The sequence below is a fragment of the Macaca nemestrina genome, chromosome 12 (genome assembly GCF_043159975.1).
Source record: "Macaca nemestrina isolate mMacNem1 chromosome 12, mMacNem.hap1, whole genome shotgun sequence".
NCBI lineage: Eukaryota > Metazoa > Chordata > Mammalia > Primates > Cercopithecidae > Macaca > Macaca nemestrina.
The window spans coordinates 38,759,691-38,787,327 of record NC_092136.1 but is presented as its reverse complement, the minus strand read 5'-3'; the positions used below and the strand labels follow the sequence as shown (position 1 = coordinate 38,787,327).

Sequence of the window (27,637 nt, the reverse complement as noted above, 5' to 3'; positions counted from 1 at the left end):
AATTTTAAAAATAGACATTAAAGTACCTGCCAAAGGCATTGTATTTATGTATTTTGTTCACACATGGTTTGAGAAATAATAAATTTCTTACCTCTTACCTCCTAGGTAGCACTAGCTTAATTTTCTTAAATCCATTAAGCCTTCCAAACCCAAATCTCAACATAAGATTTTAGTGCTATGAAGACAAAATGGCAAAGGCCTCTGTTTTCAGAGGATACTTGGCATTGGTTGTGCAGAAATCTGCATAAACTTGGCATAAGGCAAGAGAACAAACCACTTTATCAGATATTAATCAAAAGGCACATTATAGACACCATGAAGACTTGTCTGACTTCTTCATACAGCAAGAGTCCTCACCTCCTTTCACGCACACACACACACACACACACACACACACACACACACACACACACTTATCTTCTTTAATACTGATGGTACCTTGTGTGTCACCTACATATTTAATCAAACTGCCTTGTTTGGGGCCTAATGTTTGCCCTACTAAACTACAGAACCCTGGATGGCAACAAACACTTTCTCTTTCACTGTTACTTTAAATATTTTATACATCCACAGGCTTAGCACAGTAAAGAGACTGCAATATGAGCAAAGGTGAAGCCTCTAATTTGACAACAGAGAAGAACAGAGGTGTGGTACAGAGATTATATGGGTAGATTGGATTCACAGAATGAAAGATTTTTAACACCAGGCTAAGGAGCTTATAATTTATCTTGTGAACAATAGGAAGTAAGGAAAGAATTAGATCAGTAAAGTGGCACGAAGAAATGAATATTTTAAGAAGATTAATCTGACAGAGGTATGTGGGGTGTGGGAGCAAGAAGAGACTGGAAGCATAAAACCAGTTAGAAGGTAGTAAATTTAGTTCATTTTAGTTTATTGTGATTATAAAAATATCTGGATGTGTTTCTGATGTCATGCTTTTTCGTTTCTATGTGTCCTACTTTGGCTATGCTTGTTTTCCTCTTTTTTCTCTTGCTTTGATGAATTGAAGGTTGCTTTTTCAAACTCCATTTTTCTTAACTTTGACTATTTTATGTAAATGGGTTCCCTTGAAATTTTGCCATGCATTTTAAATGTAGAGTTAATATTTAAGCAATGCTGTAATCCCCAGAAATTCAAGGATGATAAAACATTTAGGTCTGAGTACTCCCTTCCTGATTTACATGCTATTGTTATATAGTTTGGGGGTAATTCTTTTTTCTTAATTTCAAAGTGGCATATAATTATAATTATGAACATAATTATTGATATGTTTTATATTTTAAATTGTACAATAATATAAAACATTTAATACTATATAAATTATAAAATAATGATTATCATTTAGTACCAAAAATAGTTTAACTAGACTCATTAAATGTTTACTATTTTATTTTCTTATCAATTCTTCTGTTTAAAACTGTCATATTTTAATGTTTTCCCTTTCTTCCGCAGTATCTCCTCTAGATTTTTCTTTAGGGAAGATCTGTAAGGGCTAAATTCTCTTTGGTTGTTGACACTCAACTTCTGAAAGATAGTTTTGTCAAAAACACAATTATGACTGGGTCTGGAATAGTTTTTCCTCAATGCTTTGAATATATTATTCCACTGCTTCTGGTTTCCATTGTTGTTGCTAAGTGTCGCTCTTTAAGTATCTCTTTCTCTTTCTTCTGGCTCTTTTTCAGGTCCTCCATTTGTATTTGCCGTTCTACAGTTTCACTAATGTATCTAGACATAAACTTATTCTTTTGCTTTCTGCTTTAAGGTTACACTTTCTAAATCTATATGTACTTATATTTTATCATATCTGAACAATTACAAGCCATAATTTTTTGAAACACTACTTCACCTCCTCTGAGACTTTGTACGCTCCTCTGAGACTCCAATTGGACGTGAATTTTGTCCACCATATGTCTCCATTTCTATTTCACATTTTTCATCTTCTTGTCTCTCTGTTATTCTTTAGGTTATTTCTTTGGATAGAATTTGGATAGAGTTTCCATCATACTGATTGTTTCTTCAAATATATTTGCTCTTTATAATAATAATTATATTGTGTAGTCAGTCATTCCTGATGCTTATTCATCTTTGAAATTACATTCTTTATTTATTTAAGCTGTTTATGCATATCTATTCTTTTATTCAATATCTTTTAATACCAAAGTATTTTGTTCTTGAGAGGCTAAATCTTTATTGCTTTGCTGATCCTCACTCACAGTAAATTTCTATTTCGTATTTTTTATGATATTTTGTTAAAGTTATCGTTAGATCTTTATCTGTGTGTAAATATCTTATAGTCTTAAGTTGGATTATTCCTCCAGAGAGGATTTGCACTTTTTCCTCGAAAAATTTGAAGTACATCACTGAAGTAAAACCATGTCAGCTCCCCTCAAGGATTCTAGCTTAATGTTATGGTCCCAAGCTCAGTTTCCCTAAATTTTCACTGACCCAAATTTCAGTACCTTAATAGTAGTAGTACTGTTATCACCACCTGCCTTCAAGTCAGCCTCATGCATCCTGTCTACCCACAACACTCCTTCCAAATATCAGTCCTGATAATTAATATGTTTTAAATTGTTTTGTATTATTTTGTTACTTTGTTTTGGGGGGAGAACACTTACTTAGGGAGCTATGATAGCTTTTTCAAGACAAGCAATGCATTAAAAATTGTTATATCCAGCATCTAGCTGTCCTTCTCTGGACAGGTACCTCAGAGCAACTAATCTATTACATGAGATTAGAGGTAAGAGAAGCAAGATCCTATTTTTTTAGCATAGCTGGGAAGAGTTGAGTGTCTGGGATAGAATTATGGTAATGAGAATGAAATTTTTAAAAATGAAGACAAAACTAAGTGCAAATAAATAATGGAATTTACAAGTATGAAAAAGAGAGATCAGGATGTTATATAATCGGAATAGATGTTACAAAGAGTAGGTGATATGCACATAACACCAAAATACATGAATTATCTGCTATATGAAAATATATATTTTTTTATTTTTATCTATAGTGAAGGAAAGAGAATTCAACTGTCTGGGAACCACTGCCACATGCTTAACTGGTTAATTATAGGTCGTACATGGTAAAATGACTCAGAAGAATAAAGATTACAGTTACAGGGAATGGGCAAACAATAGGTCCTCAATGAATGTTGAACTAGACTATATATAATTGTATTAATTACATAAACATGCTGCCAATACGACTCAGGCTCCTTAATTAAAAACAGAGCATGTGTAAAGCCAAATGGTAAGTGTAATCCAGGCTTATCCAGAAATACAAGACAAAAACAAGCTGCGAAATTCTCAAGTTTATAAAAAAGCAGCCATCATTGCTCACTTGTATGTACATTTTGTTATTTCTCAACCAGTAGACAGTGAAGTATAAAGTGTAAAGTATAAGTGTCATCTATGGTTTATGAGGGCCATGAATGAGTAAACTATTTTCTCAGAAGTAGCATAGGTTCACCTATTCTCTAATCAAGAAGACTTTTTCATTAGATTTTTTTCTTCTTAGGCATGATTTTCTTGAATGAGTGCAGAGATTAAATTCTCTTAAAGGTTGATAATGAAAAGAATTTTAAACAACAGCACCTTCCTCAGGAAACTGTGACAGATAAGCCGACATACTTCTGCTTAATTTTGGAATAACAAATTCCGCTATAATTAGATGTCTGTTGCTGGAGATGTGCCCTTACCCCATATTAGGAGGTAGTGTTAAATACTTCTTCACAGCTAGATACATACCAGAGTACAGTAGAATGTGCAAACAATTCCTGTTGCAAACACAGAGCCCCAGAGGTCAAACCCAGTCACTAGGAAAGAAGAAAAATATATTAAAATAAGTTTCCTTGAAAAATTTAAAGAGCAAATTTTATGAGGAAAAAGACACAATATTTTTATCAGTGTTCTTTGTAGGCAAAAATAAAATCAAATTAGAGTTTTCCCTCATTAAATTTTCTCACCTTCGAGAAATATTATTTTTGTTATATTTTTATACTTCTAGCTAGTCCATACATTTTACGTAATGTTAAGTCAAATTTTTCCTCCTAAGATTTTGTAGATTCCAATCTTTGATCCAAATGTTTTGCTTTTGAGTTTCTGTTTTTCTCAACAAAGTTAGTTTGAGTACTCTGAAATCACCCAAACATCATCCATGAGCAGGGATATAAAAGGAAATAATGGCTTTAGAGGTTCCACTAGGAAGACTGTTGGGCAGAAAGTCAGTAGACTTGAATTTTTATTCAAACAACCCACTTCTCTTCTCTGACCATCATGAGAAACATGAACAAAAATTGAGTTTTAATGGATCTTTGACTTTTTTTTTCTAGGAAAACAATCCTTTTATTGAACGTACCTAGCATATATAGGTACACATCTGCCGTGGCGGTTTGCTGCACCCATAAACCCATCATCTACATTAGGTAATTCTCCTAATGCTATCCCTCCCCTAGCCCCCTACCCCTCAACAGGCCTCCAGTGTGTGATGTTCCCCTCCCTGTGTCCATGTGTTCTCCTTGTTCAACTCCCACTTAGGAGTGAGAACATGTGGTATTTGCTTTTCTGTCCTTGTGATAGTTTGCTGAGAATGATGGTTTCCAGCTTCATCGATGTCCCTGCAGAGGACATGAACTCATCCTTTTTTATGGCTGCATAGTATCCATGGGGTATATGTGCCACATTTTCTTTATCCAGTCTATCATTGATGGGCATTTGGGTTGGTTCCAAGTCTTTACTATTGTGAATACTGCTGCAATAAACATATGTATGCATGTGTCCTTATAATAAAATGATTATAATCCTTTGGGTGTATACCCAGTAATGGGATGCTGGGTCAAATGATATTTCTGGTTCTAGATCCTTGAGGAATCGCCACACTGTCTTCCATAATGGTTGAACTAATTTACACTCCCACCAACAATGTAAAAGCATTCCTATTTCTCTACATCCTCTCCCACATCTGTTGTTTCCTTACTTTTTAATGATCGCCATTCTAATTGGCATGAGATGGTATCTCATTGTGTTTTTGATTTGCATTTCTCTAACTACCAGTGATCTTTGACTTTTAACAATCCATGCTTTTTTTATTCCTGTTGCTTCTAAGAATACATATCATAAAATCAGATTACAAGTCCAAAGCACAAAACTCAGAGGAATATCAAGATAAAAAGGACTTTCTTGGCAGCTCTTATCTAATCCTCACTGACTCTGAGGTTAATATTTCTCAATATAAGCACATAGCCCAATTAAATGGAATATTGAGGACTTTCAATATGGCAGGCGTCATTGTGAAGTTTACTTTGACTTTTATTTCTTTCCTTTTTGTTTATAGGATTATATTATTTTGAAAGAACAAACTATATATTTTAGTGTAACTATTACAAGCAAGCTTTACTCTTATACTGAGATTATCTACTTCATGAGATCACTGAAGTCCATATATTATAGATGACCATACTTAGCAACATATACAATACCAAAACTTCCACAATTCCAATGATTTAAAAACCAAAACCAAATCCCAAACAAGCAAAAGCAATCAAAATTGGTGTCTAGAAGTATATGAGTCAAAACCAAGTAATTAATTGTTTGCATTATTTTCAAAGTTTAATCAATATTTAGAGCTTTATGTCATGACTCCTAATAGTAATTCAGAATCCCCTAACCAGAAGAATATCTCCCCAACAAAGTATTTTATTTATAATTCTCCAAGGTTAGAATTCAGGCATAAAAATGGTAAAATGTGCCAAGGGAATGTTGATAACTTACCTTGATTGAGTGCCAGGGCAGGAGCATACACCACCACTCCTGTGTAGAGAATCTGGTAGAGAAACAAGAATCAGGTTGGCAGTGCGAAAGTGACATAGAAAGGAAAACTGCCTGGAAAGTTCTTTATTGATGTTAGAGTTGTATTCTCTTCAACTTGTTCACCAAACATTGCATTCCCGTCCACTCTAATTTTGAAGTTGCTCACCACTATCAGTAGTTTGTAGAGGGGATGTAATCATTAGATGGAGGAAGAGAGTTGGGTTTTCAAAATTGCTACTAATTTTGAGATACTATGGTTATATTTTGTATATCTCTAAGGGATATATCTCTAAGGGATATATCTAAGGGATATAAAAATAGACTTACTTAAGTTTTGATTCATCTTCCTTCTACCCATTTTCCTGATACACGCATCACAATGTACTCTCTACTGACTTCATGAGAAGCTTTACTAAGGAACAGAAGCATATTTTAGCAGTTTACTGAAATACGGAATTTAGAGGTGAGATAAAAAGAATCTGTGAGGGAAAAAAAAGTACTGTGCTGGGAAGACTAACAACATGGGTGATCTCCATAATGAATATATCTTCTAATTCCCAGAAGTGCAACCACCACCCTGCTGGAAATAGGTCCAGTTTCTCCAGTTTCTATTTAGAATTTCACCATGCAGAGATTCATGTTAGGGGTTTAAAAGGCAAATATCTATGGGCAGGTAAATGAGCATGGTTTTCCTCCTGTTTTCTTGCCTAAATTCTTCAGTCAGTGAGTGGGAGTTTCGATTAAAAAGAGGGAAGAAGCTTATCTTCTAGCAGAAAGCACTTGGTGAGTAGTAGGAAGTGTACCAATGCTGTGCCATGGGCAAATTTGGAGCAGCATGAAGACATCCCAAAGCTGGGAGGGTGTGAAAGGAGTTCATAAGAGAGAAGAGAGGCAAGTAGGAGTATTCGCTGGGAATATTGTCTTAAAATGACTTTCAGTAAAATAGGTATTTCTGCTTCAACTCAGTTAATGGTTAAAAACAAACAAGAAAAAAAGAAAGAAAGAAAAACCCTATTTACCAGACCATTTCATATCTAACTTAGAGCAACTGGTACAGGTTAAACAGCAGTGAAATACATGTTAAGAAAATGTGGGTGGTTTATACACACACACACAGATGGCTTTTTTTCCCTTTGTGGCATACAATATACATTTGCTTGTTATTTTTAGTACAGATTAAAAGTGCTATCTTTGGAAGAAAGTAGTGTCTTCTGAGTATTAAATGTCCTTTAGCTAAGTTTATTGCCCCCAAAATAAACAAACCTGTATCTAGTAACCTCATAGTTTCCACATCTGCAGCAGCCATGACCCCTTACCGTCTGTACAATGTAGATGACTGTGGCAGCATAGCGAACTGGTTTGTTGAATCGTAGTTGTAAGTACTAAAGGAAACAGAAAGACATGCAGAGTCAGTGAGGTTTAGATAAGAGCTGCTAAGAAAGTCCTTTTTATCTTGGTATATCGTCTGTTGTGCTTTGTACTTTAATTTGATTTTATGATATGTATCCTTAGAAGCAACAGGAATGAAAAAGCATGGATTGTTAAAAGTCAAAGATCTATTGAAATTCAATTTTTGTTCATGTTTCTCATGATGGTCAGAGAAGAGAAGTGGGTTGTTTGAATAAAAATTCAACTCTATTGACTTTCTGCCCAAAAGTCTTCCTAGCGGACCCACTGAAGCCATTGTTTCCTTTTATATCCCTGCTGCCCCAAATTTAGTTCAATCTTTTATTTTCTCTTTTCTGGATTGCTGTTGTAGCACCCCCATTGATCTCCCTAATACCAATCTTTGCCCACTCATCCTATCAACCACATATCTCCCATATCAATTCTTTTAAAGCAGAGCTCTGATCATGTTGCTCTTTTTCTCAAATTCTTCAATGATTCTCTATCATTGACAAAACAAAGTTCATATCCCAGGCTTGATATTCCAAACCTTCCATTGTCGGACCCACACCCTCCCTTTCTTAAATCATATCACTAACCTTCACATAATTTATTCTCCACATGCAATTATTGTTTATCATTCAGCTAACATGTTTTGTGCTTTTTCAGACCTTTCCTTTGTTTAGGCAGAACTCTCAATATAAGAGCCACTGTCCCCAAATTTCACAAAGTCTTAGTCATCTGTCAATAGACGGAAGGAAAAGTAAATACGTTCTTTCAGATATAGAATTATGCAGTTGAAATAGTCCTTTCTTCTTTCACAGGTGAGAAACTCAAGGCTTAGATCATAGATGAAAGCATTAGCCCAATTGCTATTCCTGGCCCTGATCATACTTCATCCTCTGAGCTCATATGGCACTAATACTAAGACTTTTTTGTGGTTATCAGTTGCTATCTTGTATTTTGGTGTTGAACTTGATTATCTCACTGTATTAGTTTATTATTAATACTGTATAAATTAATTGGCACCAATTTGTTGTTTTGAAACAACAGAAGTTTATTACCTCTCGGTACTGAAAACCGAAAGTTAAAAATCAATTTCACTGGGTCAAAATCAAAGTGTGAGCAGGAGGCTCCTACACGAGGCTCTAAGGAAAAGTCAGCTTCCTGCCTTCCTGCTGTTAGTGGCTGCTGGCAGTCCTTAGCTTCTGGTTACCATCACTCCAATTTCTGCCTTTATAGTTATATTGCCTTTTCTTTTGCCTGTCAAATTTCCCGCTACCTCCCTCATATAAGGATATATGTGATTGTATTTATATATAGCCTCTCTGGATAACCCAAGACAACTTTCTCACCTCAAAATCCTTTAATCACATTTGCAGTAATCCCTTTGAAACAAAAAAAACATTTAAGTAATATTCACAGCTTTCAGGGATTACACCTGGATATATATTGGGGAAGGTATGCTGTTTTCAGCCTACCACATTTACTATCCCTGATATATACAAGTACTGTTCTCTTTTATTCATTTTTATCTTTTTCATTTACATATTCATTCATTCAATGAATATTTGTTACCTGCTTTACATACTGCATTCTGACACAAAAATGATAAGTAAATATGATATAGTCCATACCATAGAGGATCTTACAGATTAGATGAAGTGACTATTAACACATATTTATACTAATAAAAGTAAAGTTGCAATTGTGGTATGTTCAATTGTGATATGTTCACAGCTAAAAGTAGCTGTGAACTTACTAAATAGTAGGATTTGATTTGCTGTTTTGGCGGTAAGGAAAGGTTTTTCTCAGTAAGTATTTTAGAAGACATTAATATGTGTCTTTCAGTTTATAATAAACATGTATTGAAAAAACAAAATAAAGTTTTAAAGTATCAGTTGGCTTGAGGATTAAATTTCTTGCTAGTAGTTTCTACTTGATAGTAGTTCTTTTTTTCTGAATTTAAAAAATTCACTTTGATTAAATAAAGGATTGACAACCGAGTTATCCTTTCCCTAGAAACAATAGATAAATGTTTCATGGCTTACAATGGGCCCTTCTTTGAAACAAAGGACATTTGGCAGAACTGTGATTCCATTTTATACTAACTCACATTCTGAATTTATCCTGCCAGATTCTCCCAAACCTGAGGTAGAAAACCGCCGTATTTTCAGGCCCTCCCTTCAGATGATACATTCTGTGAACCAGAATGTATACTCCAGTGAATATGTGAATGAGGGCACCAGACATAAGGAAAATATTACAGAGGAAGGGAAGTCAGTGAGGAGTCAGCGGTCTCAAATATCGTAAGGTAGAAAACACTGCGAAATGTTTGTGGTGAAGACAACTTAGGTTCAAATCTTGTGCCCTTGGGAAGACTATTTTCTGCCACTAAGCCATGATTTTATCTTCTAAAAGTGGATGTTGTATGGATCAAATGGTGGGAGGTATGATAATGCCAAGTACAGAACTAGAGCTATAGTAGGATTTAATGACTGCTGTGGTCACGGAGGGTGCAACACCCATAGTTTATTGGCATTCACTGTTCCAGTGCATGTTGATGGCATCTAAATGTGCCTGAGATTATCTGCTTGAGAGTGTTCTGAGCCTTTGCACAAGGCCATAGGGCAGATCAGAAAGGCTTGCAGGTGTTACCATTGGTACTCAGCCAATGACTAAATGGAGTTGGAAACAAAATACCCTGGCTTTTTGCCTTTCAGTGAGGACAATCCTGAGACATGCTTTATATTGTCTCTTAGAGATCCCCAGTTGGATTGAACCCCAGTTGTTCACAGTGGTAACCTGCTCAAAATTACATTTTTTATTGGCATCTTTTTCTTCTATGTCTCACGTTGCCACTTGTCTATCAACGCTTACTAGAATCACTTCCCCCCAAATAAACTTGCATTCAAATCCTTGTTTCAGGATCTGCTTCTAGTAGAATGCAACTTAAGACAGAGACATTTCTAGTAAATATAATGCAAGTAAAAATTTTGAAAATGCTTCTGTAATGAGGTGTGCTCTCTCTCTGAGAGGAACTCTTTTCCATCACATAAAGAACTCAGGATAGCCTACAAGAGGATGAGACTAAAGGTAACAAGGACAAGCTGTCTCATTTGCATTCCCCTAGGCCAGCAAGCTGCTAGCCAACTTGCTATCTTATGGAAGTCACAGAGATGGTCCCAAGTGAGACCAGCACAATTTTATGGGGCCCATCTGAGCCAGGCAAAATTGCTAATCTGCAGAATCGTAAGAAGATAAAATTGTTATTTTGAGACATTTATTTTGGGGTAGTATACTACATAGTGATAGATAACCATGAATACAAAGATTGGCACTAGAAGTGGGGAGGTGTAACTAAAACCAAAAACCTGTAGCATTAGCTTTGGTACTGGGTGGCACGAGGAATTCTGGAAAACCTAAGGGGCAATGAATCCTGAAAAACAGTAAAGCCATGAGGATATTGCTATAGGAATCTTGAAAAAAATAAATGGTTTTCACATCTCAGTTAAGTTCCACTCAATTCAGTCAACCCAGTAAAATTACAAAGACAGTACTGGGGAAAAGCTATATGAACAAAGACCTGATCAGAAATCAGGCTCCTTGAATTCTAGTTTGATATTTGCTGGCATCTCACTCTATGATCTATGCTTCAGGATTCTCATCTGTGAAAGAAGAAAGACTATTCCAACTGCATACTTCGATATCTGAAATAATTTATCCACTTTTCCTTTCAACGTATTCACTACTTCATTCAGTTGTCAACTTTGGTGTATATATAAGCTATTCCTATTGTCAAAAGTAAAAACGCAACAGAGAAGTTGCATGCTTCATGCTTGCTTATAAAAATACCTGAGGTGACATTGACCAACATTATGATGGATTATTTTCAGAACCCCAAACTTGATCCAGCCATACTCTTTTCCATCTCAGGAAATACCAACTCTACTTTTCAGGTTGATTTGAGCCCAAATAACATAGAACCAGCCTTTACTCCTCTCTCTCCCTCCCCACATCCAATTCATAAAAGAAATCTGGGTGCTTGCCCCCCACTTTCAAAACAAATTTACTTGCATTCATCCTCTCTTACCACCCTATTACTATCATCTCTTGCTCAGATTATGTAAGTACACTCCCAATTACCTCCCCGATTCAGCAGTAAAAACCCTATAATTATTCTTAATATCTAGTTAGAGTAATCCTCTTAACATACAAATCCCATCATGTCACTTCTCTTCCCAAACACTGTAATAACCCATCATTTCTAAAGTAAAAGCTAATCCCTATGATGACCTAAGAGGCCCCATGATGTTGGTTCAGACCCTAAATATCTCTTTTACAACAAATATTATATAGCACCATTTACTCTGCTGAAATAGTATTCAATAATATCTTATAGATAAACATCGAATTTCTCAAAATATAAATATAATTACTAAAATACCGCCACTGTTATTTAAAGAACTAAAAGGAAAGCATTTACCTTAAAAAAGTGTGTAATGTATAAATGCTCAGAAACCACTGTACAAGAAAACACAGTGAAGTAGTAGCCTGGGCATTATCATAAAGAAAATTTGAAATTGAAGAGAAGTAAGTAGTTCAGAAGCCAAGAAGTCCAAGAAAAAATGAGAGAACAGGTAGGCATTGGCCTATAAGCCAATATTAAATTAGGTAAATAATAACAAACTGGATTTATTAGTGTATGATAAGAGAAGGAAGGAAATAACTTTAAAGTGAAGATAATATTATGAGACTAATAATAAACTGTACAATTGACATAATGAAAATATATGATATTGCAAACTAGATAAGCCTAAATTATCACTTGAGGGTGAGAAGAATTCCCTATGCTTTGACTTGTGACAGGATAGTGATAAAGTAGCGCAGATGGCATATCTTAGTCTTGAAATCCCACTGCATATCAAGGCATTTAAATCAGTTGGCTATTGCTATATAACACCTACCCCCAAACTCATAGGCTCAAAAACCAAAAACTTATTATTTCTCATAACTCTGAGGACAGACTGGGTGATCTCTCTGGTTTCATCAGGACTCTCATGTAGCTTCAGTAACTTGGAAGATCAATGGAGAGAGGTCTGAGATGGCCTCACTCACAGGTCTGGTAACATGTATTGGCTGTTGGCTGGGTATCTCTGTTCTCTATGTGTCCACTGCTACTCCTGAAGCTAGATCAGCTATGCTAGCTTCCTTAGACAGCAGTATTAGGGCAGCATCCCAAGACGACAAAAGCAGAAGCTACAAGGCTCATAAGGCCTAGGCTCCAAGCTCACAGAACATCACTTTGGCTACATTCTAGTGGTCAAAGCAAGTCTCAAAACTGGCCAAAGTTCACAGGGTGGATAAAGAGATTCCACCTCTTTCAATCTTTGGCATTTAAAAAGACCCTAGAAAGCATATCTTTCAATAACTACTAGAGAATGGAGGCTGCAGAAAGAAACAGAAACTTAAGATACTACAGACAGACTAAGCGGTATAAATTTGAAGATAGCAACAACAACAATAATCATAATAATGCAACACTCTTACATAGTATTTACTATTTGCCAGGCTCTGTTAAACGTATTTGTTTACAATACATCATTTACTCCTCACAGACATCCTTTGAGATAGATGTTTTTATTACCACTATTTTATACATGTGAAAACCAGGTATACAAAAGTTAAGTAGTTTACGCCAAAGTCATGCAGCTAGCAAGTAGCAGAGCTAACATTGAAAGTCAAGTCAACAGAGTTTAGGTCCATACTCTTTTTTATTTTTTTTTAAAGACAGAGTCTCACTCTGTTGCCCAGGTTGGAGTGCAGTGGATCTCGGCAGTTCACTGCAACCTCCCAGGTTCAAGTGATTCTCATGCCTCAGCCTCTCGAGTAGCTGGGATTAGGCATGCCAACATGCCTGACTAATTTTGTGGGTGTTTTTTTTTTTTTTTTTTTTTTTAGTAGAGATGGGGCTTTGCCATGTTGGCTAGGCTAGTCTCGAACTCCTGACCTCAGGTGATCCCCCAACTCGGCCTCCCAAAGTACTGGGATTACAGACGTGAGCCACCACGCCTGACCTAGAGTCCATACTTTTAACTTGCATGCCATAATGCCAATTTTTATAAAACAAGAGGTAATCTCAAAATAACCTTATGTCTACTTTACACACTCTGGATTACTTACTATTAGGTCACTAAAAAGTTAAAAACATGTAGAGGCAAAAATAGCAAATATTTTGAAAACAATTTAGTAAATTAAATTCAATCAAGTCCTTATATTTTCAATACTTGTACTAATTTATTGATTTAAAAAGAGAATCAAATCTCCTCAGTTACATAATTGCAATTGGTTTAGTTGTTTTTACAGTAACTGAGTCATTTTACTAAAACCATGAATTGAGCAGCATGTATGGAATAGACAGATTGCTCAAAGTAAGTAAATTGTTCAATAATTTTAAGATAATGTTTTAATTTCATTTAATTTCTGGAAAATGTACTCATTTATTGTGTGTGTATAACTTTTTATTGTAAAGTTACTATGTACTAAGGTAATATTATTATGTGCAGTAGTTTTTGAGCATTACAGCCTTAAAATATCATGCAGTGCAGAGTGAAATTACTCATTGTATGTGTGTCTTTACACACTGAAAGACATCTGATGTCTCTGCCCTCAACTCCCTAAACATTGGTGGTGACCCCTAATCATTGTGACAACCAAATAGCCTACAAATATCCCAATTACTCCCACTGTGTGGCACCAGCCCCACTGAGACCCCTGCTGTATGTAACTCGGCACTCCCAACTCTTTGATCTTATCTTTTACCATTGTCCCCTTTGTTCTGTCTTCTCCAAGCACACTGATTTCTATGCTGTCCTTCAACATGTCAGTCACATTCCTTTTCTAGGGCCTTTGCATCTGTGACTCCTTCAGCCTGAGATGTACTTCCCTTGTCTGGTGCAATTATTTGCTTTCTTCCAGTCTCCATTTAGATGTCCTTTTTTTCTTGAGGTTTCATATGATCACTGTCTATGAATATATGAATATGGACATTCTCCACTCATACCAGCATTCCTCCTCTCTATCTCATCCTATTTACTTTACTTTTTCTCCATTTTTTTTTTTTTTTTTTTTGTAGGACGGGATAGCATAGTTATTTAGCATATGATATATAAAGGTAGACTGCCTGGTTTGAAAAACTGTTACTTGCTAGCTTTATGTCACTTAGCAAGTTACTTAATTCTATATGCCTCAGTTTTCTAGTCTGTTAAAAGGAGGTGACAGTACCTATCTAAAAAAGATTGTTTTAAGGCCAAATGACTTAACACAATAAGGAACTTACAGAAGTACTTAACACCTAGTTAAATACCATATACATTTGTATTATAATTTTCTTACACAGTATATGTTTATTGACTGCCCTTCTCTGCTATGAAGTAAGCTCCATGATAGCAGGAACTTGGTGCAATGCTTTATGCCTAGGGCTACGACAATGCCTAGAACAAGCTGGGCGTGGTGGCAAACTCCTGTAGTCCCAGACACTTGGGAGGTTGATTCAGGAGAATCACTTGAGCCCAGGAGTTTGAGAACAGCCTGGGCAACATAGCAAAAGCCCCATCTCATAAATAAATAAATAAATAAATAAATAAATAAATAAATGGAAGAAAAGAAGAGTGCCTTTTTAAGTATCTTAAGAGTAGATGCTTAATGAATATTTACTGAGTATAGTCATAAAAATTACATTCCGTAAAACTGTGGAATCAATAATATTTTTTAAGAGTTCCTAAAAAGTGTTCATTTGCTTGAGTGGCTTTTGGAGGCTAGAATAATGTTTCATAGTCATTTAGCATACAGATTTAAAAAAAAAAAAATAGGTCTCTTTTGAGTCTTCTGCAGTGACTTAGTAGGAATGATGCCGGATAATGAAAATAAACACCTTATTAATAGAAACTTATTTTTTATCACACTTCTATATTGAGCATGCAAATTCAATTTTGAACATGATGTCTTCATTGAGAATCATTGTAAAGCCAAAACAGCACTATCTCATTTCCCTCTCATTAAATAATTCCCATATTTGTATTATTTAGCAGTTCCTTCCTGTTAAAATATGTTTTGTATTTTTCAAAAATATTTCCATTCCCTCATTAAAAATTAGAGTCTTATTATAATTTGTATTAAAATGCCCTCTACTCTCTGACAGAAAGGCCACTAAGTAGAGATACAGAAAAAATTAGGTTCTCAGGTCACTTTACTATTCAAAAATCTTAACTAGGTCATTTATCTGTATCTCAATTTTCTTAGCTGGAAAATTGCCATATTCATGATAGATGTTCTGTTTGCTTTTCAGAATGATGATGTTCATAATAATAAAAAATAACGTCAGCCCTCTTTATTGCAAGCCTCCTACAAATGAGACCATACATTAAGTGCTTACATAGAGGTTCTCATTTAATCATTAAAATAGCCCTGTGGGATTGTCATCATTATTTTCTTTCTATAGATGGGAAAATAGATATGTCTCTCTCCAAAGCTTAGGCTTTTAAAAAAAAACCCTTTTAATGTCTTTCTCATAATGTGTAATTGTCCTGAAAATCAGTGAGTGTTCTTCAACTACCAGGTGCTACCATCAAGAGGATGAGAAAAAACAAAACAAAACAGAGAAGAATGGAGAAATCATCTTACCTCATAAGTGCTGGTGATACCAGATCTGTAGAACACAGGGAGAAAGAGCTCTGATGTTAAGATGATGACAAATAGGTAAGCAATGAAGAAGATTATGAAGGATGCCCCAAAGCGGTAGACTTCAGAAGGGGTCCCCAGGACCGTGACAGCTGACATGAAGCTGGCTGTCAGAGACAAGGCGACAGGGCCAAAGCTCATTTGCCTTCCCCCAACCAGGAACTCTCGGGAAGTTGCCTTTTTCCTCTCCTTAATGGCAAAGAACACCCCAATTCCAGAGGAAACCAAAAAGAGGGCTGCAAATACAACATAATCCCAAATTGCAAAGTTCTTCGCCTCCATACTGGAAAGTATGACACCAGAGAGCTTCTTTCAATGAGGTATCAGGAAGAAGACGTTTTCAAAAGCAAAGTTCAGTACAGTGGATGCTTTGCTGAGAGGAGAGGCTGTGATTCCCTGAAGAAAATGATTACCAGAGGCACTTGTGCGAATCTTCAGACACCAAGGTGTACTTAAGGAAGATCTCAAAAGTTGACTTCAAAGAAGAATCTGGTGGTGGTATTGCCACCAATAGATGAGAATCTGAAATCTGACCCTGGCAAAGAGCTGTCTGCTCCTCTCCTAAAGCATAGCCACGGAGAAGGAATTCAGAAGTGTTCTGAAATTATAACCACTGGGGGTGGAATGGACTGGCCAGATAACATGCTGTTTTATCTCTTAGATTTTTTTTTTCTAACTTAAGGTTAAACATTACTGGGAAACATAGAATTGATAACAGTTGACCACCTCAGCATTTTTAATTCGTGAGATGGAATCTGTAAAATGCAAACACAATCCTCAGCAGTGTCTTCCTCCTGAGGAAGGGAAAGTGAAGGCTGTGTGCCTGCAATTGTCTGAAGCAGTGGCTGTGGAGGGAAAGGAGCAAAGGACTAGGAATCCAGAGACCTTTGCTCGAGTCCTGGCTCAACCACGAGAAAGCCGTGATACATTTCATAAGTCATTTAACATTTCTGAACTTCACCTGGAACACAGGGATAGTAAGACCTTGCAAGGTTTTTCAGTCTTAAACTTCCTGACTCTCTTCGTCCTGATCGTAAAATGAAAGGTAATAATATCTACCTCATTGGCTGCTATCTGTGCTTACAGCAGAGAACTCTTGAACATCATAGTTTTTCTTTCTTTCCACTAGGACTCAGAAAAATTGATTTGCCATTAATTAACAAATTATGTATAGCCTTCAACTTTACTTGTCTTTCTCTTATTTTTACCGGGTTACAATAACTGTACCCACAGGCTAAGTTAGAATTAGGACCAGGACAAATGAGAGAAGGAAGGTAACAACCCAGTTGTAAATTCCTGTTTCTGCTCTCTTTAAACTCCATCAATTGTTCCAAAGTACCTCCAGTGCAATTTCTAATTTTGTTCTTGCTTCTCCTCCTTCTTCAGTGGCCTTCTCCATCTCCACCTCTACAAAGCCTGTCTATTCTACAAGATCCAGCACGAGTTTTCTCTACTCTATGAAGCTTTTGCTGCCTCTCCACGTCAACTCCTATAGAACGTAGCCTCCCTTAGTACTCAGTTTGTAGTCTGCCATCATCTTGCCTATTTTAGGGAATCTCTATGTAACTGGCTGTAGGAGTCTGTCAGCTGTTGCAAATAACCATTTCCTTGAAGACAGAAGCAAAGTCTAGTACATATACCCAATAAATTATAGCCATTGTAGAAAATAAAAAATAATTTTTAAAAAGAAGAAAACTAAAATTATCCATTATGCCCAAAGACAGAAACATTTCCAGTCAACAATAAAAACAAATTTTTTTTGTTTTTATTTTGCTTTTTGCATCTGGATAACTAAATAAATCTTTGCTTCATGAATTTGAATTAGACCCCAAAAAGGGCTAATCAAATGGCTTAAATATACTTTTAGTTACCAATAAAAATATGAAGACTCTCCCAAAAGCTATCTGTGTCCTCTGTTTAAATTCCTCTGCTATATTTGGAGAGTTGATACGATAAATGTTAATGAAAAGCTTGGTCTTTCATATATTTACCTTAACCTGTGCTTTTAATTATTTGTATCATGAGGTATTCCAATTATATATGAGGTTTTTGTTGTAGTGATCTCAGCAGAAAATCGGAACTTTATTTAGCTTTCAGAGACTTGACTACTTTATAGCTTCATGTTTAAGCTATCTAATTGTTAATATTCAATCAATAGGACATGTAACCCCCTTGTATAGGTCAGGTTAATAATGGCTCAAAATATTATCATCAATAAGGTTCTAAAGGTATATATTAGAAACCTATAACTAAAGAGTTAGTGAGCACTGCTGGTTTTAATTAAACTTTGTGTAGTACAGTACTATCTACATGACTCCAATTAGTCCTGAATTTTGAAGCAGTAGGGAGTGGAGTGGCTAATACCTGGGATGTGAAGGGATCTTTATGCCTCTTTATTCCTTGCTTTCAACATTTTGTTGATTATAAGGCACAGCATCTATTCAGTAATTTAATTTTCAGTTATTTTCTACATATTTACCCTTTTCTCCCTTTGGTAGCATTCATTGTCCTCAAACTCTCTTCTTAATTCCATAAAGACTCACTCCATGAAAAGTTCATGCAGATTGTAAAGCACAGCAGCAATTATTCGTAACTTTTCAGGTGAAAAAAAAAACAACCCAGTATATTCAATGACCTCATCAATTAGAAGGCACATTGCTATATCAGAAATGCTAATATACAGAGAAGATGGAGGGAAAATATGCTTCTTTGACCTGAAGAAATCCCTGTAGCGCCTCTACCCTCTCTCATGTGCACCAAACATTGCCTTTTGTTTTTCACTCATTTCGTGTAAGGCTTGAGATCCTGACAGAATATAAACACCATCACCTGTTACTTTTACATGGCCTTAACAAGGTCCTGCTATTCAATCACCCACATGCTTAAGAAGTTAAATTTGTAATTGCTAACATTAGTAGTCTCTGCAATGTAAAATAGTTCAGCAATTTGCATGCAGCAAGTTGTAATGGGAAAGAAAGAGTTTAATGACATTAAATGCTACCAAAGGAGAAAAAGGTAAAGAACTGGAAAAATGGGGCATTAAAAACAAAACAAAATGCAACAAAAAACACCATTGTTTCAATGTTGCTAAGAGTGAACTCTGCACACCATGGTTATTTTGGCCTAGGATGAAAGAGAAGAAAATGCACGAATAAGTCTTGGCCATTTGAGACTAGACTTTCATTAAATTGCTGTCTTCCTTCATCTGCTCTCAAAGCCAATGGGAGTAGGAGTGGTGTAGAAGAATAAAATGGCCATTATTTTGTTCTGTTTTTATTTTATTTTTTATTTTTTTGAGACGGAGTCTCACTCTGTTGCCCAGGCTGGAGTGCAGTGGCACAATCTCAGCTCATTGCCCCCTCCACCTCCCAGGTTCACGCCATTCTCCTGCCTCAACCTCCCAAGTAGCTGGAACTACAGGCGCCTGCCACCACACCTGGCTAATTTTTTGTATTTTTAGTAGAGACGGGGTTTCAGCATGTTAGCCAGGATGGTCTTGATCTCCTGACCTGGTGATCTGCCCACCTTGGCCTCCCAAAGTGCTGGAATTACAGGTGTGAGCCACCACGTCTGGCCCTGTTATTATTTTAAACTAGAAAGTGGCAAGATTAAAACTACATTTCAGAAAAATTAATCTGTTATAATAATTTTTACATATTTCACTTCAATGAATATCAAGGATGGCTCAAAGAATTGCTCACAATGTGAATAAGCTGCTTAATTGAAATAGTGAAAGTAGTCTTCCCCATAGGGCTTTCTCTCAATGAGCATGCCTGTCAAACAAATTCCTGGGAGGCAAATTGGTGATGCCAAACTACACTTTAACAGAAATTATGGCTTAAAAAAACAAACTGCAAAGCAACTGTGGCCATTGCCACCTTCCAGGAGGAATTGAGTAATTCCTATCCTGAAGAGGATAATTCAATATAATGCTTACTTCTGCTTACAGAGATTGATAGGGAAAAAACCATGTCCATGAATTTTTGTTTGTTTGTTTGTTTGCTTGCTTGCTTTTCATAGAAATAGCAACTGCCATGTCCAATAATTTTATCATAAAAGAGAAAAGACTACAAATCCAGAAGTCCTCCTCTTCCTGTAGGCTATAAAATATATGGCCCACAACAGAAGCTTCTTGATTGGCTGGTATCTTTATGAATATAGAAGGAGTCAATCTGATGAGCAGGTGGGGAAGATAAAAGAACTCTGCTTGCAAATAAACAGACCTTTAATTTTTTTTTTCTTTTTAGTCCATGGGAATGATATTGGAGATGTCGTAGGAGTGAAGACAAAGAAGTGGCACAAAAATCTGGCTGGTGGCACGGACATTTCTCAAAAAATATCATAGTGTAAGGAAGAGCTGATGAGATTTTAATAACGGGAATAACTCATATTAAGTATTACTTTTTGTTGTGCTGTGCTGGGGGATAAATTCCTTCTTTACTCTCAACCTTTAGGGAAAACTTGCTACATCATTGACATTGCATTGTTATTTTCTCATTAAATTAAAGGGAAAGAAGTTTGTGTTCCACTTTAGGCTCAAAATGGTGGTAGAGATGGAAGTAAAACTCACAAAGGACATAGAGAATACAGCAGAAGCAGAAAACGAGAAAGATCTCCTGGGATCTTTATGGTCTTGAGGTTGAAGAGGAAAAGACCACTTGGTATTTGATTCTATCAAAGTCCGAAGGTTGAGCTTACTTTTATTTTTCTTTTTTCTCTTCTTCTTTTCTTTTCTTTTCTTTTCTTCTTTATTTCTCTCTCTCTCTTTTCTTTCTTTCTTTCTTTCTTTCTCTTTCTTTCTTTCTTTCTTTCTTTCTTTCTTTCTTTCTTTCTTTCTTTCTTTCTTTCTTTCTTTCTTTCTTTCTTTCTTTCTTTCTTTCTTTCTTTCTTTCTTTCTTTTCTCTTTCTTCCTCCCTCCCTCCCTCCCTTCTTCCTTCCTTCCTTCCTTCCTTCCTCTCTGTCTCTCTCTGTCTCTCTCTCTCTCTCTCTCTCTCAAAGGGAAGGGTAATGTGAGAATGCTGAAAGGTTGAAGAATTTGAGTTGAGGATTTGACACTCCAGTTTTATTCAAATACCCTTATTAGAAAAATGTTTGCCCTCCAAGGCTATTTGTGTTAAGTGGAAAACATTCTTTAGCCATAACAAAAGACCAAGTCTCTTTTTACAGTCTCTTACTAAGGTATCTTGTTATTTTGGACATATCACTTAATTTCTCTGATTCTTAGTGGCCACGTTTGTAAAAATGAAAATATATCAGATTAATAGCAAGATAATTAAATCAACGTAAGTAATTAAATTACCTTTTCAAGTCTGCTCAAATGTCACCTTCCTTGATCAACCTATTTAAATTGCAGACCCTAACACTCAAAATCTCCCTTCACAGCTGTAAATTTTATCCAAGAAATGTATCCTCTATTAATATACTATATATTTTAAATGCTAGCATCCCTCTACTGGAATGTAAGCCCCTAAAGGACTTTATCTATTTACTCTCCAATGTACTCTTAGTATCTAGAAGTTCCTATCCCATAGTAGACACTCAATAAATTAAACTAAATTACATGAATGCTAGGAGTCTCTTCCATGTTCACAGTTTATGTTTAATTCCTCTTTTATTGAAAAAAAAAACAAGACATTTTTTCAAGATTTTATTTAGGTTGAAATATTTATCTGTTCACAAACATGTTTCCATGAAAATAAAAACTGAATTTATATTCCATCCTATCCGATTCCTATAATTCATTGTAACTAAATGTGACTGTGGCTAAACATTTATTCACACATTCTACAGACACTTAACAAATGTGAAAAGAGATGTTGACTCAAACTTTTGAGAGGCAAATTTCAGAGTCCACTCAGAAAGGTCAGCAGAGAATATTATTTAATATTAAAACAGACTAATGCCAGCACTGTTCCACAGTAAACAAGTAGAACATTTAAGCAGAATATTCAGTTGGGAGGGCAACTGAGCATGAAGTTCAAGGTCCTTGGCTAATTGTCTCATGGATCCCAATCGTCCACGCCTTTGTAGAATGGCAAAGGGGAAACCAGCATGATCAACAAGGGCTCAATTTTGCTAAATAAGCATGAAGGGGAAGTGCCTTATTTGGTTCAGGCTTGTAGGTACTTAAACAGGATGTTTGAATAGGCCTCAAAAAAGGAAGAAATTCTTAAATACTTTATAAACAAATATAACTTCAATTAAATTCAAACAAGATTTAATATTGAGTGATTTTTATTACTCAAATTCTTTGGAAATACACTTCACACAAGCTCAGAGGCAATTCTATCAGTTATCAATGGAACTCTTCAGTCTTCCTTTTCTTGGCAATTCCAGTGTTCTTTATGCCACCTTGGCCCATCACTAGGCATCACTCTGAATAAATGACTTTTGCATATTTTCTAAACTGAAAACCAGTGAATATTTGCCATCACTGGGAATACACAAATAAATGTATCCCATTTATATGATGCACATTATCACCCAATTGAGTCACTGCTAAAAAACTATATGTTATAGTTACTACTGTTCAACACATTTTTGCAAGACTTTCTTTTGATACTACCATGATATGAGTAATTATGTTCTCAAGTGTTTAGTGGCAAATCAAAGACATTGCTATCCTCCTTTATAAGTGACTAAGGTGATAATAATGAAGGTCCAGCCTCAGGTCACTCCTCTTCTTCAAGTGCTCAGTCTCTTAGTGATGTTTGTGTGTGTTCATGTATCTGAAAATTCTGAAAAGCCTTGATTTCTTCACTAAGTTGCCAGACCCTGGAAAGTTTTGGTTTGGGTCATGATGCATGGAAAATTACTCATAAATAGAATTCCCATTAGAAGTCAGCTTTTCAGGTGCCTATTTAGAAATTACTTCAATTAATGAGGAATGCTTTTCCTCACATTAAAATCAGTCAAGTCTGAATTCAAGTTTCAGCTCAGCCATTTAACAACTTTGGGGAAAGTGGCTTTAACTCTTTGAGTTGAAGTTTCTTTATCGTGGAACTCAGGATTATACCTAATCCATAGACAAGGTATGGTAGGGGGAAAGCTGCCAGAAGAATTTAGCACAACTTTCCAACCTGCCTTTCTGACTATAGGCATACTTATACAAATCCTATGTAAAGTTTTTACTCCCTTTCTGGGTGGCTTGGATTTATTTTATTTTATGTATAGCTCTTTTTTAAAATGAAGGTTGCTCTTGGTGGCCCTGCTTATGGTTTGGGGATACATTTTACGAACTTAAATGAAATAATAAATGTCAACTGACTGATATGTACTTAGGTGCTCATTAAGTGGAAGCTCTTATTAAGAATGAAGACTGAAGGCATATGAATCAGATAAAGCCAGACTCAAAGTTTTGCTCGGCTATTTGCCAACTTTATCACCCTGAACAAGTTACTTCCTTTCTTTGGTACTTAGCATACTCATCTTTAAAATGGAAATGGGACCCTTTTAACTGGTCTGTTGTGAGAATTAAAGATATGTGTCAACTACAGGAAGCATATCACAGGAATTTCAAAAATGCTATTGTTATTACATCTATCACATTTCAACATCTGCAACTTCCAATACTATACTGGAAAGAACAGAGTCTAGGAAAGTAAAACAGAAGCTACTATATTATCACCTATAATACTTCCTGACCCAGGAGGACAAAAGCCAAATTTCTGATTTGGAGTTCCCTTGATATTTGCTCTATTCTATATCTAGAAATTCTGTGTAATGTCTAAATTATGGAAATCCTCTCTATTTCATTGCACTGATGTAGTCCCTTGTTTTGTGCATTGTTATATCATTTCTTTCTATCTTTTCACATGAGCTACTTGCACCTTAGGTTGGAAATATTCTTACAAATGTTCTTACAAATGTGTGAAAAAAAATCTTTATTCATCTTTGTTTTGTGATGCAGGGGTGTCTAAAAGAGAGAATACAGTCATGGGTTCTTAGCTTCTGTTTCTGGTTGGGCCAGCAAAGCCCCTTCCTCATCCTTCTTTTCCGCTTATCACTAGAGACAGAAATTAAAAACCATGGCTTCAGCCTGCTAAAAGTCTAAAACAAAACAAAACAAAACAGAACAATAACAACAAAATAAGGCGAGCTGGACAAGATTGGTAGGTATTTACAGCCATTGTATCTTCTAAGTTTAACTTCAAGTTATTTTTACACTGTGGAAACAAGAATATGTCCCACTTTGCAAATGTTTCAAGCTTTCCCAAGTCAGCATTATTGTAGTCCACCTATGGAGCAACGGTGTAATGGAAAATCACAAACCAGAACCTGGAGAATCTGTAAAGAAAGCACATTTGCAAATGTTCTGGTTGTGTATATTTTAAAATTCTAGAGGATTAGAAAGAAAGATTAATGGGGAAGTGTACAATACCAGTACCTCCATGAGACAAACACAGGTTGGAGAAGCTGGTTTCTACTTATTTTTAAATATAACTATTTGTAAAACTGCCTATATGGGTGAGATTATGTTTATCTACTACATTCCAAGTTCAGGATCCCACTTCTTGCCTCTGCTAAGTATGTTTTCAAATTATTAGACTTTGCTTGAAGTCTGTGAGATGTTTAGGATACCTGTGGTTTTTCTATTGAGAAAAACATGGTTTACTAGAAAAAATTTTTTATTAGGAGAGAAATACTATGAGATTTTTAATCATAATTACTTTTGATAACAATCTGAAGAAAATATATTGTGAACCAAATACATGCACTATTTTATTTTTAAGAATTGATCATCAGTATAAATCAAAAAGCTCTGTATTTTGAGCTTTCCTCCGAAAGCTATCCTTTCCTGAGAAAGGAAAATAGGACGATAGGACGAGGAGGGCATAACTAATATTAGGAGGCCAAGGATATCACTGGGTGATCTCTTTCCCTACTTTGAGTATTTTTTTTAATATCAGGTCAAAAGAATGTGGAATTTGAAGTGAAAGAAACTGAGTGTGAGTCCAATTCTACTACTAGTCTATAAACTTGAGCAAAAGTATCCTTTGACCTTGAGCAAAACAAAAAAGCAAACAAACCCTTTGAGCATCATAATCCTTACCTTAAAATAAAGATATTACTTACCTTGAGGGGATGTTTTGAGGCTTTCGTACTATGATGTATTATAAACTGTAAATGCATTCTATAAGGATACTTGGCATATGTAGTCAGGGCAAGGCAGGAAGAATAACAGAATTTTGGGCTTGGACATCAAATGCAAGTAAATTTCATTTCTGCTCTATTACTTATTAACTATAAAATGTAGGCTGATTACTTAGTGTCTCTGAGCTTTATCTTTTGTAAAATAGATTACCTTACCCAGTAGTTATAAGTACGAAGATTACATAAATCAGTGCTCAGCATAGTGTCTACCACACAATAGTTTATCCATACATACTACTAGTAACAGTTGAGTTCTTTTCTTTCTTTTTTTTTTTTTTAACTATGGCCACATTAATGTTGATGCTGATTTACTAGAGCAAGCATTCATTGAGTGGAAGCTATGTAAAAGATTAAAAGCTTATGCTGAGGAAGTGTGCAAAGGTAAATGGAATGTGGTGTATATGCCCAAGATATCTGCACTCTAGTAGGAGTGTGGAGCTGCAATGATAGGAGGGTCATCTATAAATGGTGGTAGGATGTAATTTTTTATGATTCATCATCCTAACACTTTGAGAGTGAAAAAAATCGTGCTATAATACCGAGCAGAGACATAAACTGAGACTGTCCTAAGCAAAAACCAAGACATATGGTCACTCTCTCTTGAAGGGAGATGTATCAGACACTGGAATAAATTCAGGGAATAAATTTGGCTGACTTCCTGCAATTGCCTCAGGCTAACTTTTAGGCCAGTTATTGGTACTTTGTTTCTTATCACAGAAGTTTCCAGAATGTTCTGATACTCCAGCACCCACTCTCTGGCAAAGTCTCCACTGGAGAAATGCTTGAGATCAAGAAGGGACCGTCCTATGACATCTTGTGGAAAAGCACCCTCCCACACGCACAAGCATTCCTATCCAGGTGGAGGAAAACCCACACACTGCCGCTGATATGCTTGGATGCCCTGATTTCTGCCAGTAAACCTGACTTATTGATGTACTTACTTTTAGTCACCAAAGAAAGAAAAGCCCCCAAATGCCCATGGAATTAAAGCAACCTAAAACACATACATACACATACACACAGACACACACACACACACACACACACACACACAACCAAATCATATGATTTGGCTGTGTCCCCACCCAAATCTCACCTTGAATTGTAATAACCCCCATATGTCAAGGGTGGGGCCAGGTGGAGATAATTGAATCATGGGGGCAGTTTCTCCATACTGTACTTGTGGCAGTGAATAAATTTCATGGAATTTGATAGTTTTATAATGGGAGTTCCCCTGCACAACCTCTCTCACCTGCCACCATGTAAGATGTGACTTTGCTCTTCCTCTGCCTTCCACCATGATTGTGAGGCCTCTCTAGCCATGTGAAACTGAATCAATTAAATCCTTTTCCTTTATAAATTACATAGTCTCTGGTGTGTCTTTGTTAGCAGCATGAGAACGAACTAATACATTAAATTGGTGCTGGTAGAGTACGGTGCTTCTGTAAAGATATCCGAAAATGCAAAAGTGACTTTGGAACTGGGTAACAGGCAGAGGGTGGAACAGTTTGGAGGGCTCAGAGAAAGACAGAAAAATGTGAGAAAGTTTGGAACTTCTGGCCAGGCGCAGTGGCTCACACCTGTAATCCCAGCACTTTGGGAAGCCGAGGTGGGCGGATCACCTGAGGTCAGGAGTTTGAGACCAGTCTGGCCAACATGGTGAAACCCCATCTCTACTAAAAATATAAAAATTAGTCAGGTATGGTGGTGGGTGCCTGTAATCCCAGCTACTTGGGTGGCTGAGGCAGAAGAATTGCTTGAACCTGTGAGGCGGAGGTTGGAGGTTGCAGTGAGCCGAGGTCATACCATTGCACTCCAGCCTCGGTGACAGAACAAGACTCCATCTCAAAAAAGAAAGAAAGAAAGAAAGTTTGGAACTTCCCAAAGACTTGTCGAATGGTATTGACCAAAATCCCAAATGCTGACAGTGATATGGACAATGAAGTTCAGATAGAGGTGTTCTCAGTTGGAGATGAGGAACTTGCTGGAAATTGGAGCAAAGGTGACCCTTGTTATGCTATAACAAAGAGACTGGTGGCATGTTGCCCCAGTTCTAGAGATCTGTGGAACTTTGAACTTGAGAGAGATGATTTAAAGCATCTGGTGAAAGAAATTTCTAAGCAGCAAAGCATTCAATAGGTGACTTGGGTGCTGTTAAAAGCATTCAATTGTATGTTTCACAATAATATGGTTTGGAATTAGAACTTAGGTTTAAAAGAGAAGCAGAGCATAAAAGTTTGGAAAACTTGCAGCCTGACAATGTGATAGAAAAGAAAAACCCATTTTCTGAGGAGAAATTCAAGCTGACTGCAGAAATTTGCATAAGTAATGAGGAGCCAAATGTGAACCACCAAGACAATGGAGAAAATGTCTCCAGGGCATGTCAGAGGTCTTCACAGCAGTCCCTCCCATCACAGACTCAGAGGTGTAGGAGGAAAAATTGGGTTCATGGGCCTGTCCCAGGGCACCCCTGCTCTGTGCAGCCTAAGGACATTGTGTCCTGCATCCCAGCCACTCCAGCTGTGGTTAAAAGGGGCCAAGGTACAGCTCAGGCC

General features: G+C 36.3%; 1 protein-coding gene and 3 long non-coding RNA genes across 4 annotated transcripts in view; 2 read left to right on the top strand and 2 right to left on the bottom strand.

Annotated features, from left to right (window-relative positions):
• LOC105463299 (solute carrier family 5 member 12) overlaps positions 1–16,214 on the bottom strand; it is a 53,752-nt gene extending 37,538 nt beyond the window's left edge. The window contains exons 1-4 of the mRNA XM_011710328.3: positions 15,873–16,214; positions 7,121–7,186; positions 5,766–5,817; positions 3,744–3,811 (exon numbers count right to left, since the gene is read on the bottom strand). Coding sequence (XP_011708630.1) covers positions 3,744–3,811; positions 5,766–5,817; positions 7,121–7,186; positions 15,873–16,211 — 525 coding nt within the window. The 5' untranslated portion in view covers positions 16,212–16,214. The remainder of the gene's footprint in view (positions 1–3,743; positions 3,812–5,765; positions 5,818–7,120; positions 7,187–15,872) is intronic.
• LOC105463298 (uncharacterized) lies at positions 585–15,883 on the top strand. Its single transcript, XR_976242.3, has 3 exons — positions 585–814; positions 4,328–4,420; positions 15,808–15,883. It is a non-coding gene; the product is annotated as an uncharacterized lncRNA (long non-coding RNA).
• A 403-nt stretch (positions 16,215–16,617) lies between the features above and the next one.
• LOC139357488 (uncharacterized) lies at positions 16,618–26,415 on the top strand. Its single transcript, XR_011610752.1, has 3 exons — positions 16,618–16,974; positions 20,177–20,275; positions 25,800–26,415. It is a non-coding gene; the product is annotated as an uncharacterized lncRNA (long non-coding RNA).
• Positions 22,353–25,806, bottom strand: LOC105463300 (uncharacterized). The gene is made up of 2 exons (XR_976243.3): positions 25,005–25,806; positions 22,353–24,215 (listed from the first exon to the last, which is right to left on the bottom strand). It is a non-coding gene; the product is annotated as an uncharacterized lncRNA (long non-coding RNA).
• Positions 26,416–27,637: the final 1,222 nt, after the last annotated feature.